The sequence below is a fragment of the Gracilinanus agilis genome, chromosome 4 (assembly GCF_016433145.1).
Source record: "Gracilinanus agilis isolate LMUSP501 chromosome 4, AgileGrace, whole genome shotgun sequence".
Lineage (NCBI taxonomy): Eukaryota > Metazoa > Chordata > Mammalia > Didelphimorphia > Didelphidae > Gracilinanus > Gracilinanus agilis.
In genome coordinates this window covers 171,323,346-171,337,373 of record NC_058133.1, presented here as the reverse complement: position 1 = coordinate 171,337,373, position 14,028 = coordinate 171,323,346, and the positions used below count along the sequence as shown (strand labels likewise).

Here is a 14,028-nt window from a genome sequence, read left to right as displayed (position 1 = left end):
TCCTAGTCTGCAAAAATGTCTTTGCTCAAAACTTTTATTTCACCCCACATCAATAATGGAGCCCTTCAAACCCTCCAGGACTCTGGAAGAACTTCAAAGATCCCAAATCTCAAAGAACTCTATAAATCTACACAAAATTATTTTATAATTTACAGATGAATTAACAAGCATTTATTCTCTGCTTCCCACTGCTCCTCCTCTTCAACTAAACAAAAAAAGTGGGGTGGGGATCCATCATAACAAATATGCATAGTGAAGTGAATCAGCAAATTACTTCAAATACATGTCTTTCTGTATTTTGAGCCCATCACCTTTTCTTTCAGGAGGTGCTTCCTTATTAGGCCTCTGGAACTGTTATTTGTCATTGTTCAGGGTTAGTAAGTCTTTTAGAATTGTTTGTCTTTAAACTATCATTATCATTGTATAAATTGTTATCCTAATTCTGGTCACTTTGCTCTATATCAGTTCATATAAGTCTTTCCAGTTATCTCTAAAACTATCCATTTCATATGGCATGTTAACATTCTGTTGCATTCGCATACCATCATTTGTTTAGCAATGGGTTCCCCTTTAGTTTCAAATTTGGGGCTACTATGAAAAAAACTATTATAAATTTTTTGAATATATGAGCCCTATTCCTCTTTCGTTGAGGTAAATGCTCAAGTAATGGTATCATTGGGGCAAAGGGCATATATTACAGGTTAATGACTTTAGGGACATAGTTCCAAATTGCTGTCTAGAATGACTGTGCTCATTCTGAACTCTACCAACAGTATATTAGTATTTCTGTTTACCTGAAGCTCCTTCAACATCTATCATTTCCTAAAAAGTCATTTTTGAAGTTTACTAATATGGGTTGTTTTATTTTAGGTGCCCAGGTATACAGTAATCACATCTAGCTTGTGATCTCATCAATTCAGTTGTTTCTTCCACCTTGCAGAACACCACCCATTCATGCTGGCTCATTCAGTGTAGTTTTCATCAATGGCCTCCCAAATGTCTGCCATGGGTTCTCCAACCAAAATGCTGGAGACTTTCCTCACTTTTCCCCAACATCTTAAGGGTACCAGTAGAGCCTTGTGGCAATCCTACATCATACCTCACTCTTTCCATGTGACCAGCTGATCTTCTCTTTCCATTATACAGTTTTTTCACCTCCTGGTCTTTAGAATTTCTCCTTGGTAACATGTTGCAACCTGCTCATACCCCCATACACCTTTTTATGGCCTTCTGCGTGAATCTTTATCTTTAGTTCTTTTTTTTTTATTTTTTAAACCCTTAACTTCTGTGTGTTGGCTCTTAGGTGGAAGAGTGGTAAGGGTGGGCAGTGGGGGTCAAGTGACTTGCCCAGGGTCACACAGCTGGGAAGTGGCTGAGGCCGGGTTTGAACCTAGGACCTCCCATCTCTAGGCCTGACTCTCAATCCACTGAGCTACCCAGCTGCCCCTATCTTTATTTCTTTAGAAACAATGATGTTCTAAGTCAAGGGTTGGCAACCTTTTTGGCCGTGAGAGCCATAAACGCCACATTTTTTAAAATGTAATTTCGTGAGAGCCGTACAGTGCTCACAGTGCGCGCTCCTGTAACGCGCCCGAAAAAAAATTTACTTTATGGCTCCTGCAGAAAGAGCCATATGTTGCCAACCCCTGTTCTAGGTCTTACTACCATACATCAACACCAGGAAAATGTTTGTATTAAAAAGATGAGATGTTGTTATGAGGAACCTGATGTTGATAAAAATGCTTTTTAATTTCCCCAAAGCTATTCAGCCTATGCTCCTCTCAAGACGTTTTGAACTCTGGGCACAGTTCATTGTTCATTCGTACTGCCTATTCTAGATATCTTTTGGATAAGCTCTATTTGGTACTCATTCAGGGATGTATGCTGAGATTTGGTTAATAAACATTCTTCATTCACTTGGTGTGTCCTTTGTGGATGGACAAACTAAGTTTCTCTTGTAGGAAGCTCTGTAGTGTCTTATGGCTTGATACTTTTAGCCCAACGTCATATGCAAATAGCTGAAGGATCTCACTCTCCACAGGGAGTCCCTCCTTGACCTGGTTTCTGTGCTAAATCTCTGTCATCATAGAAAACTTTTGGCATTCTCCCAATATATCTCCTTGGTTTTGGCCTCCCTTTTTATTGATCATTGATCAGGACTATTTTTGTTTTAATATGTTGTAAAGAATCTCAAGCAATCTTAATGTTTGGATAGGAGGTACTTTGTTGTAAAATAACTCATACAATAGCATTTCTTTCTACCAAGTTAAAGCTTTTATTGTTGTTTATAATCAATAACCAATAAACATAATGAGATTATATATTTTTTGTCTTTCACTTGGCTGCAAGATGGTAAAGATGTAGCCCATTACTGAATCTTTTTGAAAACCTGCTTGTTCCCTACACATACTCTCATCAATTTATTTATATAGATGGGAATGTAGGCCCACAGATTGGTAATTATTGATATTCTCTTGATCAACTTTTTTTGGTATCAGTAAGATCTGAGATTTCTTTCCACTCCTTTGGTATCTTCCCCTCCTTTAGATATATTATAAATTGATGCTTTAGAGCCCTCACAGTTGTTTCACCTCCAGCATCAATCTTCTCTAAATATACTTGATCTAATTTGGTTTCCTTTCTGGTCTTCATTCTCTTTAGAGTCATTTCTACTTTCTCTGTAAGCACTTTGGGGATTGTGATGGTAGGGTCCAAGTGTGATAGTTCCACTAACCTTGATGGAGAAAAACAGCAGGAAATGGTTGTTTATAATATGGTTTGAAATCATGACTTTTGTTGTCTCCTTTAGGTCACTTTAAGGGAATTGAAAGAGGGCTTTTCTAGAGTCCAGGGGTCCTTAACCTAGACTTTTTTTTTTTAAAAACCTTTACTTTTTATTTTAGAATCAATACTATCAATTCCAAGACAGAAGAGAGATAAGGACTGGGCAATTGGAGTTAAATGACTTACCCCGGGTCACACAGCTAGGAAGTATGTGGAGCCAAATTTGAATCCAGGACTTCCTGTCTGCAGGCCTAGCTCACTATGCATTGAGCCACTTTGCTGGCCCTTAAACTGGTTTTTAAAATATTTTGATAACTATGTTTCAATATAATTTGTATTATATTTTTGTATACTCTAATAAATGTTTTATTTTATGCATTCAAAAAATTATTCTGAGAAGCTTCTAATAACTTTAACAGACTTTTCAAGGGATTTATGAGAAAAATAAGGTTAAAAATCACTCCTGTAGAACTATTTTTGGCCAGTCTCCAGTATTAATTATTTCTTCTGTTCTCCTTTTACTAACTTATAGTTGCATAGGTTACTAACTTATAGTTGTATAGGTTCAGGGAAAACTAGCTCATGCTTTCCAAACTCACAAAAGGTTGACTGGCACTAGAATGCTGACTTGTTAATTTGCAATTAGGAATATAATATAACATGTGAAGCAACCCAAATATTCATTCCTAACATTTACAACCACATCCTCTGCCGAATAGGAAAATCTTCTTGAGGAACTGAAATAAGATTTGAAAAAGTCATACAGCTTGAGATCAGAAGAGGGTGAAGGTCCAAAAGGGATGATTCACCCAAGCTTGGTTGATCTGATGAGTCATGTTTCTCTTCTATAAGTATGTATCTGCTAAAGTGGCCAGATTGTCTTGTCAGCTGTTTTGGGTCTATCTCCCTTGGAAACCAAATTTCTCAGCAGGTTCAATTTTTTCCTTATTTAATTTTTCCAGTTATACCATTCCTCTCTCTCTCTCTCTCTCTCTCTCTCTCACACACACACACACACACACACACACACACACTGTCATAAGAGAGGCTTTTGATAGATATCAGTTGCTCCTTAAGAATTTATATATTCCAGGGCAGCTAGGTAGCACAGTGGATAAAGAGCCAGGTTTGGCGTCAAGAGGACCTGAGTTCAAATTTTATCTTAGACACTTCCTAGTTGTGATCCTGGGCAAGTCATGTAACCCTGATTACCTAGATCTTGCCACTCTTCTCTTTTAGAATTGACACTAAGATAGAAGGTAAGGGTTAAAAAAAAAAGAATGTATACATTTCTGGCTTCTTGAGAAATTTCCTGTTGACTCTCTCACCTTTTCCTAAATTTTATTTCCTACAGTAATAAAGATCATTGATCTTCCACATAGGAAATTTCAGAGAATGTAAAATGTTTGTTTTGGGTGGGGAGGGAATCCAAGTCATATCCTGGTTTCATGTTAACAAGTTATTTGTGCTTTGGCTGGTGGAGCATGAATCAGAAACCCTACAGGCAATACACCTTTTTGTCATTTGATTATTTCATCCTTGAGTAGCTCCTTTCACAACTCAGCAGATGTTCATTATTGCCTGTTTGCCTCATTTTAGAGTTGGTGAGGCCTGGTGGATTAATCTTTTTTTTTTTTTAACCCTCATCTTCCATCTTAGAATCAATCCTAAGTATTGGTTCCAAGGCAGAAGAGTGGTAAGGGCTAGGCAATTGAGGTTAAGTGACTTTCCCAGGGTTATACAGCTAGGACATGTCCACCTAACTACACCTGGATTAATCTTGAAGTCCTTTGGAATGCAACATGATATATAGTAGAAAGGCTATACTTGGTATCATTCAAGGACCTGGGTTTCAATCTCAGCTCATATACTTCCTTGTCATATGATGTGAGCCATAGCAAGAACCTCTGTAACATGAAGGTAGTTTGCACCCTGTGCTTCCAGAGTGGTTATAAGGAAACTACTTTATCAAGCTTCGAAGCCTTCTTTATCTATTTGATTTACTATTATCCTCAACTCCCTGTGTACAGGGGCTATGTCATGTTTCTTTGGTACTAAATAGTTCCTAATAATGCTAGGCCCTTAGTAGATCCTCAATAAAGAGGATGTAATGCACAAAACTCTCAAAGGAATATTTATTATGAAAAGCATATACATATCTTGTGACAAGTATCTTAATGTTTCTTTCTCTGCCTGACTTGGCAATGCTGGCTGATAACTTTTTTAACGTTATAAATTAATTTAACCCTTAATTAATTAATTAATTAATTAGGAATGTTTTTCCATGGTTACATGTTCCTATTCGTTCCCTCCCCTCTTCCCTCCCCCCCTCTGAGCTGACAAGCAATTCCATTGGGTTATACATGTATATTATTCAAAAAAATTTCCATATTATTAATATTTGCTATAGAATGATAATTTAAAGTCAAAATCCCCGATCACATACCCATTAAACCACATGATTGATCATATGTTTTTCTTCTGCATTTCTACTCCCATAGTTCTTTCTCTGGATTTGGATAGCGTTCTTTCTTGTAAGTCCTTCAGGATTGTTCTGGATCATTGCATTGCTGCTAGTACAGAAGTCCATTACATTCGATTGTACCACAGTGTATCAGTCTCTGTGTACAATGTTCTCCTGGTTTTGCTCCTTTCGCTCTGCATTAATTCCTGGAGGTCGTTCCAGTTCACATGGAATTCCTCCAGTTCATCATTTCTTTCAGCACAGTAGTATTCCATCACAGTCAGATACCACAATTTGTTCAGCCATTCTCCAGTTGATGGACACCCCCTCATTTTCCAATTTTTTGCCATCACAAAGAGCGCAACTATAAATATTTTTGTACACATATTTTTCCCTATTGTCTCTTTGGGGTACAAACCCAGCAGTGGTATTATTGGATCAAAGGGCTGGCAGTCTTTTAAAGCCCTTTGGGCATAATTCCAAATTGCCCTCCAGAATGGGTGGATCAATTCACAACTCCACCCGCAGTGTATTAGTGTCCTAATTTTGGCTGATAACTTTTTTTTTTAATTTATACATTTATTAATATTCATTTTAAACATGGTTACATGATTCATGTTCCTACTTTCCCCTTCACCCCCCGCACTCCCCCCACCCATGGCCGATGCACATTTCCACTGGTTTTGTCATGTGTCCTTGATCAAGATCTATTTCCAAATTATTGGTAGTTGCATTGGTGTGGTAGTTTCGAGTCCACATCCTCAATCATGTCCACCCCAACCCATGCGTTCAAGCAGTTGTTTTTCTTATATGTTTCCTCTCCTGCAGTTCTTCCTCTGAATGTGGGTAGCATCTTTACCATAAATCCCTCAGAATTGTCCTGGGTCATTGTATTGCTGCTGGTACAGAAGCCCATTGCATTCGATTTTACCATAGTATATCAGTCTCTGTGTACAGTGTTCTTCTGGCTCTGCTCCTTTCACTCTGCATCAGTTCCTGGAGGTCTTTCCAGTTCGCCTGGAACTCCTCCAGTTTATTATTCCTTTTAGCACAATAGTATTCCATCACCAGCATATACCACAGTTTGTTCAGCCATTCCCCAATTGAAGGACATACCCTCCTTTTCCAGTTTTTTGCCACCACAAAAAGCGCAGCTATAAATATTTTCGTACAAGTCTGTTTATCTATGATCTCTTTGGGGTACAAACCCAACAATGGTATGACTGGATCAAAGGGTAGGCATTCTTTTATAGCCCTTTGAGCATGATTCCAAATTGCCAGCCAGAATGGTTGGATCAGTTCACAACTCCACCAGCAATGCATTAATGTCCCAATTTTGCCACCTCCCCTCCAACATTCATTACTCTCCCCTTCTTTCATTTTAGCCAATCTGCTAGGTGTGAGGTGATACCTCAGAGTTGTTTTGATTTGCATTTCTCTAATTATTAGAGATTTAGAACACTTTCTCATGTGCTTATTGATACTTTTGATTTCTTTACCTGAAAATTGCCTATTCATGTCTCTTGCCCATTTATCAATTGGGGAATGGCTGATAACTTTTTTTTTTTTAAACCCTTAACTTCTGTGTATTGATTTATAGGTGGAAGAGTAGTAAGGGTAGGCAATGGGGGTCAAGTGACTTGCCCAGGGTCACACAGCTGGGAAGTGTCTGAGGCCAGATTTGAACCTAGGACCTCCCGTCTCTAGGCCTGTGGCTGATAACTTTTTAAAAATTTAAAATAATTTTATCAATACCTTTCTTTCCATCCCCTACATTTCACAACATATCTCTTCCTACCCATCCTAGAGAGTCATCTATTATAACCAGCAAGAAAAATAAGAAAAAACCAATTCAACAAAAGTTACAACACATTGACCAAGTATGACTTATGATGTCATGTAGAACAGTGTTCCACACCCATAGTTGCCCACCTCTTCAAAGTAGAAATGGTGATGCATTTTCTCATCTCTTCTTTGGGCCAAGCTTGGCCATTATCATTTTAAAGAGCTCAGTTACAATTGTTTTATTGTCATTCCTTCCATTTACACTGTTGTAGTCATTGTGTGTATTGTTTTCCTTGTCACCTTTACTTCACCTTGCATCAGTTCTTCCAAGACTTCTCAGGCTTCTTTGTAGTCCCTATATCCATCATTTTTTTTATAGCAAAGTTATAATCATATTCATTTATTTAGCCAGTTTCTAGATCTTTGCTACAAAAAGGGCGACTGAAAATATTTTGGTGTGTATGGGCACTTTCCTCAGATTTGATGATCTATTTGGAGCATATTTCCTAATAGTAAGATCTCTGGATCAAACAGAATGGATGTTTTAAGCCCTTTTTTTGTATAATACCAGCTCAGATTCTAGAATGCTCATACCACTTCATTACTCCTTGCCACACTCCCTCCATTGCTGACTATTTCCATTTCTTATCAGGTGATGATGTTTCCTAGAGGTGCTTTTAAACTGGGGGAAAGGAAGTGAAAGACTCATAACATACAGGAATTCAGTTCAGGTACTTCTTGGTACCATCATGATGCAAGTCATTCAACAAGATGAGAAATCATGTCAGCATTCCTTGGTCTCATTTCTATCACTGTTTTAGATAATTGATTTTTCTTAAAATCCCTTTTCCTTTAGACCTCAGACTTTCCTGTCCTTGATCCGAGCTGGACTGCTCAAGAGGAAATGGCCCTTCTGGAGGCTGTGATGGATTGTGGCTTTGGAAATTGGTGAGAGTTTTACCACTACCCTGCCTTGCACTACCCTGCTGGGTATTTTCTTTATCATGTCCCGGGAGAGGAGCTGCCACTGGATAGGTAGGACCTTCAGAAGGAGGAGTCCTGGAAGTAAGCTTCTCCAGGTTGCTTAGAGCTCTGCTCTGGCTTCTGTGCCTGAAGCAACTAGGTGACTCAGTGGAGAGAGCACTAGATTGGGAGTCAGGAAGACTCAAATTCTGCCTCAGATACTTAAAAGGTGTGTGACCCTAGGTGGTCATTTAACCTCTCTCAACTTCAGTTTTCTCATCTATAACATAAGAATAATAATAGCACTCACCTATGTGTGACCCTGGGCAAGTCACTTAACCTCTGTTTGCCTTAATCCACTAGAGAAGGAAATGGCAAATCACTCCAATATCTTTGCCAAGAAAACCACATAGACAACACAGTCTGCAGGGTCACAAATGGTCGGGCATGACTGAACAACAACAATAACTTCATGGAATTGTTTTGAGAACAAAATGAGATAACGTATGTAAAGTACTTTGCAAATATATAAATGATAGCTATTGTTCTTGTTGTTATTGTTATTACTGTCATTACTATTCTAGTTTCCTTCTGTGCTCTGATGATGGACAAATTCACAGAGTGCATCGGGATGATGAGGGGATCCAAACAAAATCTGCTTGGTTATGACCTCACCAAAAGTATTGTTTTTTTCCTTTCTGAAGCTCTTTTTCTTAGGCAGGTCATTTTTCCTGTCTGCTTTTACAATTCCTCCTGTGCAGTATGAGATTGAATCTCATTTCAAGGAGTTAAGCCCATGGGGTATATTTTACCCACTTTTTGGTAATTCCATTTCTGCAAATTCTCTATTTGAGTTAAACATTTTTTTCCTCCTTCTCAACCTGTGGTCCTGAGTTGTGCTGGGGAGAATTGTCCAGCATGCAAAGTCTTTGTCTTAAAAAAGCAAAAAGCATAGATTTGCTGGTGGTCCAGAGTTTCATCAAAGTTCTTTTCTATACATGGTTTCTTTCTGTCCTCATATCCCTGAGAAGTAAGTTGGTAGAGTAGGGTTTTATAGTCCCATTTTGCCAGTCAGGGCATGGAAGTCGATAAGAGAGAAGTTAGCCAAAGTCATAGTTGGTTGTTAGTAAAGCCTTGAACATGATAACCCTGGTCTCCTGCCCCCCCCCCCTTTTTTTTTTAATCTTACTTTGCCCGTCTTTAAAGTGTCTAAAGGATGAGAGCAGGAGGCCTAAGACTTCACTTTAGTTCCCGGATTCTTCTTTTTTTCTAAAATTAATTTATTCTACAAATTTTTTATAAATGCTTATTTGATTCAAAAAGCATTTGTTAAATGCTGACTATGAACTAGGCACTATGCTAGGAGGTATTGGGAATATGAAGACAAAAATAAAAATGTCTCTATCCTCAAAGAGTTTACATTCTACTGGGCTGCTATTATGGGCTAGCATTGTATTAGGAATAGTGGGAGAAACAAAGTGGGCTATCTTCTTGAGACTTTTTACTGGCTGACTTTGGCCTGGTCCTTCACATTTTCTCTCCTCCTCCAAAACAGGTTCAAGTTAATCCTCTCTTCATCTCCTTCCCCATCCCCTACCCCAGTACAGTCCCAAGTGAAATGGGATAAGACAGGTGACATCGCTTTCCTTCTAATACAGTCAAAAAGCCAAGGGACAGCTAGGTGACTCAGTGGATTAAGAGCCGGGCCTAGAGATGGGAGGTCCTGGGTTCAAATGTGACCTCAGACACTTCTTAGCTATGTGACCCTGGGCAAGTCACTTAATCCCATTTGCCTCATTGCTCTTCTACCTTGGAACCAATACTTAATATAGATTCCAAGACAGAAGGTAAGGGTTTAAAAAAAATAGAACTATCCATTTTTGGGTAAAGATCCATTTCTTAGTGGTCACTGGTCACAGATTTTTAGGGCTAGGGATAGTAGAATCCTATAATTGGTAGCAAAGCGAGGACATCTAGTCCTCTGCTTGCATTTCTCAGTCTGACTGAATTTTGGAAGTCAAATTGAATTCAGACCAGGTATGTACCTGTCTCATTTTTCTGCTGCTGCCTCTTGGATGCCAATTTGGGGCTAATGGTGTCAGATGTCAGACCTCTGATGGGGATGACTTTAAATAAGGCAAGAGTAGACTGTGCTTCTTAAAGTTACCCATAAATGAAAGCCTCCCCTCCCCACATATACACACACACCTTTACCCCCTCCTCCCTCTAGGCAGGATGTGGCCAATCAGATGTGCACCAAGACCAAGGAGGAATGTGAGAAACACTACATGAAACATTTCATCAACAACCCTCTGTTTGCATCTACCCTGCTCAACCTCAAGCAAGCAGAGGAGGCGAAAACTGCCGACACAGCCATTCCATTCCAGTGTAAGTGCCCACCTGTTGTTGGAAAGGACACTGGGCTGATCCCAGAGCCTGCCCTCTGACAATTGCGAATAATAATGGCCAGATGACTGACTGCTCTAGCGCTTGGGAAAGCTTGGTGAAAGAGAGGTGGAGTTGGCCAGAGCAGTTGCTGAGAACCAATCCCATCAGGGTAGAAGGGAGGGGACCCATCCCTGTGGACAGAATGCCAGGTTGGGAGTCAAAGCTCCCAGGTCCTGTTTGCCCTTCCACGCCTACTCATTGAACCCCTTCAGGTGTATCAATTAACTGCAGGACCTGTGTCTGTAAGATGAGACCTGAAAAAAAAAGTGACCCATCTCACTGGGCTGTTGGGAGGACAAGACTGTTGGCGTGTTCTCCTGCAGAGTTTATGTTCAAAGACACATTAGAAACGTGTCTTGTGTTTGATTATTAATCATCCTAATATGAAATCCATAGACCAATGCATTGTTATTGTCAGTGCCAGTGATGGTGGCCCTTCTTTAAAATTTATTTTTAGTTTGCTGTGGTTGAGGGACTCCGGGGCCCCTTTATAAGCATAACTAAAAACATGATGAATTATAAATGAGCATTGCTCCTGAATGGCTCAAAGCACAAGAGTAATGAGATACCAGTATGTTCCTCTCCTCTACCACACCCCCACTCCTAGCCTCAAATTGCCCCAGAAGCAGCTTTACAGCTGTCTGATTCAGAGCTTTATAATCAATTGAGAATGAAAAGGAAATCCAATAATATTCATCTGAGATCAGTAAATTGAGAATTGTCTGAGGGAGTGAGAAAGAGGAGTGAATATTTGGGTCTGGGGTAAATTATGGAAATCTTCCTCACATTTAGTGTTTAAATGAGAAACTTGGAGAGCTTCCTCAGGTTTCCTATGGGGAGTATTGTGATGAATTAAAACATTACTGTATTGAAGCGGTTGGGAGGGGAGGAGAAGGGAGTAAAGGAGGAACATCCCAATTTGCATTTCCTCATTTATCCTTGTGCCTTTATTATTTAAACTCTTTACCTTTTTGTTTTAGTATCAGTTCTAAGACATAAGAGCAGCAAGGGCTGGGCAATGGGGATTAAGTGACTTGCCCACAGTCACACAGCTAGGAAGTGTATGAGGCCAGATTTGAACCCAGGATCTCCTGACTACAGGCCTGGCGCTCTATCCACTGTACTACCTAGCTGCTCCTCCCCACCCCACCCCCCCTTATGCCCTTATTAATTCTCTCTGTTGTACATTTCTTCTTGTTGTTATGTTACTATTTGTTTTGCTTTCTGGTGTCACTTTTATTAAGTGATTGAGTAAAACCCTAAATTCTGGCTGGGTCAAGTTTCCCTCTGACACATAATGACTGTGTCACCCTGCAGCAAAGTATTCATGAAGCAAAGTATTAATCTCTCAGGGCTTTTGTTAACTCTCTAAGACTATACATTTTTGAGAAGGTGCAACTTGGAGTGCTAGAGGGAATTTCCTCATCTAGGAGTTCCCTATGCTAATATAATCATAGGTCTTGTCCCAATCCCTAAATTATGCAATTAATAGTCATCACTATTTTGTTATGCATAGAAGAAACTCAAAAAGAGATGTAGCTTGCCTTTTCAATAGGTGGAAGAAAAGGGAAAGAAGAGAATTTGGGACTGAAAATAAAAATTAAAAAAAAATTTTTTGAGCTCATTGTAGAAGAAATTGTAAATGTCTATTTTGTAGGGTTTTTTTAAGTTATATATCAAATTTGAGAAAGTCATAACCAAATTGACCTTTTTGTGTCTCTTTCTGAATTTCTTTTTGTTTTCTTTTGTGTGTGTGTGTGTGTGTGTTTTTTTAATATTCCATTTCAAACTCTTCCAGCTACAGATGATCCTCCAAGACCTGCCTTTGATTCATTGCTTTCCCGGGATATGGCAGGGTACATGCCAGCCAGAGCAGACTTCATTGAGGTAGGAGAAACTTGACTCTTTTCTTGGGCACAAAGACAAGGTTTGCTTTTGTTGAGGACTCTGACTGGGAGTTGGTCAGGACTGAAGGTGGGTAGCCCAGGGAATGCATTTTTATACATATGTAATGGACGTTCAGTGGGCTGAAAGGCCTATTGGGAACTGTAGGCTTGCCATTCTCTGTTTGCTTTTTCTGTTACATATCACACCCTCATTTATGTGGTAGTAAGAGTACTCTTTATTGTCTTCATACGAATTTAGTTCAACAATCATTTTCTAAAGGCTCTCTCTGTGCTGGGTAGGGGCATAATGACATATAAATGGAGAGCTGGACAGGAAGACATAAGTTCAAGTTCCACCTCTTGATGGGACAGCTAGGCAAAGTGGATAGAGTGCTAGATCTGGAGTCAGCAAGATTCATCTTCTGAGCTTAGATCTGGTTTCAGATACTTACTCAATGTATGGCTCTGGGCAACAGTTAACCCTGTTGGCCTCAATTTCCTCATCTGTAAAATGAGCTGGAGAAGGAAATGGCAAACCACAACAGTATCTCTGACAAGGAAACCCCAAATGAGGTCACAAAGAGTTGGACACAACTGAACAAACCCACCTCTGATATTACTGGCTGTGTTATTATGTGCAAGTCACAATTTCTCAATGGCCCTGGAAACTTTTTGAGATAAAAGTGAAAAAGAGGTGCTGATCTGAGTTGTTTGAAGGAGTTTCTTCATTGAGAGTTTACCATACCAAATAAACCATAGGCCTGGTCCCAAAAAGAAAAAAAAAGAATGTATATAAAAACCATATCTCCTTCCAAGAATGAATTTTAACTAACTTGAGGATCGTGGGGAAGTTGGGGGTTCCAGCGGCTTGTTATTTTGCCATTTTGCTAATTCATCTATATTATACCCTTGTATTACTTTAGGGATTCATGATTTCATCAGTCATTCCCTTCAATATAGATTGCAATCCTTTTCTTCTTAGTGTAAAATTTTTATGAATATCTGTGATCAAAAAGATTCATCCCAGGGCTGCAAGGTGGCTCAGTGGATAGAGAGCCAAGCCTGGAGATAGGAGGTCCTGAGTTCAAATTTGAGCTCAGAAACCTCCTAGCTGTGTGACCCTGGGCAAATCACCAAACCCCAGTTGCTTAACCCTTACCATTCTTCTGCTTGGAATTGATGCTTAGTATCAATTCTAAGACAGAAATTAAGGGTTTTAATGGAAAAACAAAAAAACTTCATCACCCAATGGCCAAATAATCAAATTCAGTCATGTGGATGATGAGGGGCTGGCATTTGGGAGCTTAACTTGACTGGTTCTTGGACCACACATAGACTCTCTCTCTTTCTCTTTCTCACTCTCACACACTTACACTTTATTGCTGGACTTGTACTTGAAGTCTTTCTAGCATGATGAGATCTACCAGAAGAAAAGTTCCCTTTGAATAGCCCTTTGAGACCTTGAGGTTCCTTCCAGGTTGTGCTGAAACCTCCAAATAGGACTTTCATGTGGAACAACTTTGCAGATTCCCTCAAAAATGTATTGACCTGAGAGCAGCTGGGTAGCTCAGTGGATTGAGAGTCAGGCCTAGAGACGGGAGGTCCTAGGTTCAAATCTGGCCTCAGACACTTCCCAGCTGTGTGACCCTGGGCAAATCACTTGACCCCCATTGTCCACCCTTACCACTCTTCCACCTA

General features: G+C 39.6%; 1 protein-coding gene across 1 annotated transcript in view; it reads left to right on the top strand.

Annotated features, from left to right (window-relative positions):
• TADA2A (transcriptional adaptor 2A) overlaps window positions 1–14,028 on the top strand; it is a 66,482-nt gene that overhangs the window by 17,177 nt on the left and 35,277 nt on the right. The window contains exons 4-6 of the mRNA XM_044672988.1: window positions 7,890–7,981; window positions 10,227–10,384; window positions 12,243–12,331. Coding sequence (XP_044528923.1) covers window positions 7,890–7,981; window positions 10,227–10,384; window positions 12,243–12,331 — 339 coding nt within the window. The remainder of the gene's footprint in view (window positions 1–7,889; window positions 7,982–10,226; window positions 10,385–12,242; window positions 12,332–14,028) is intronic.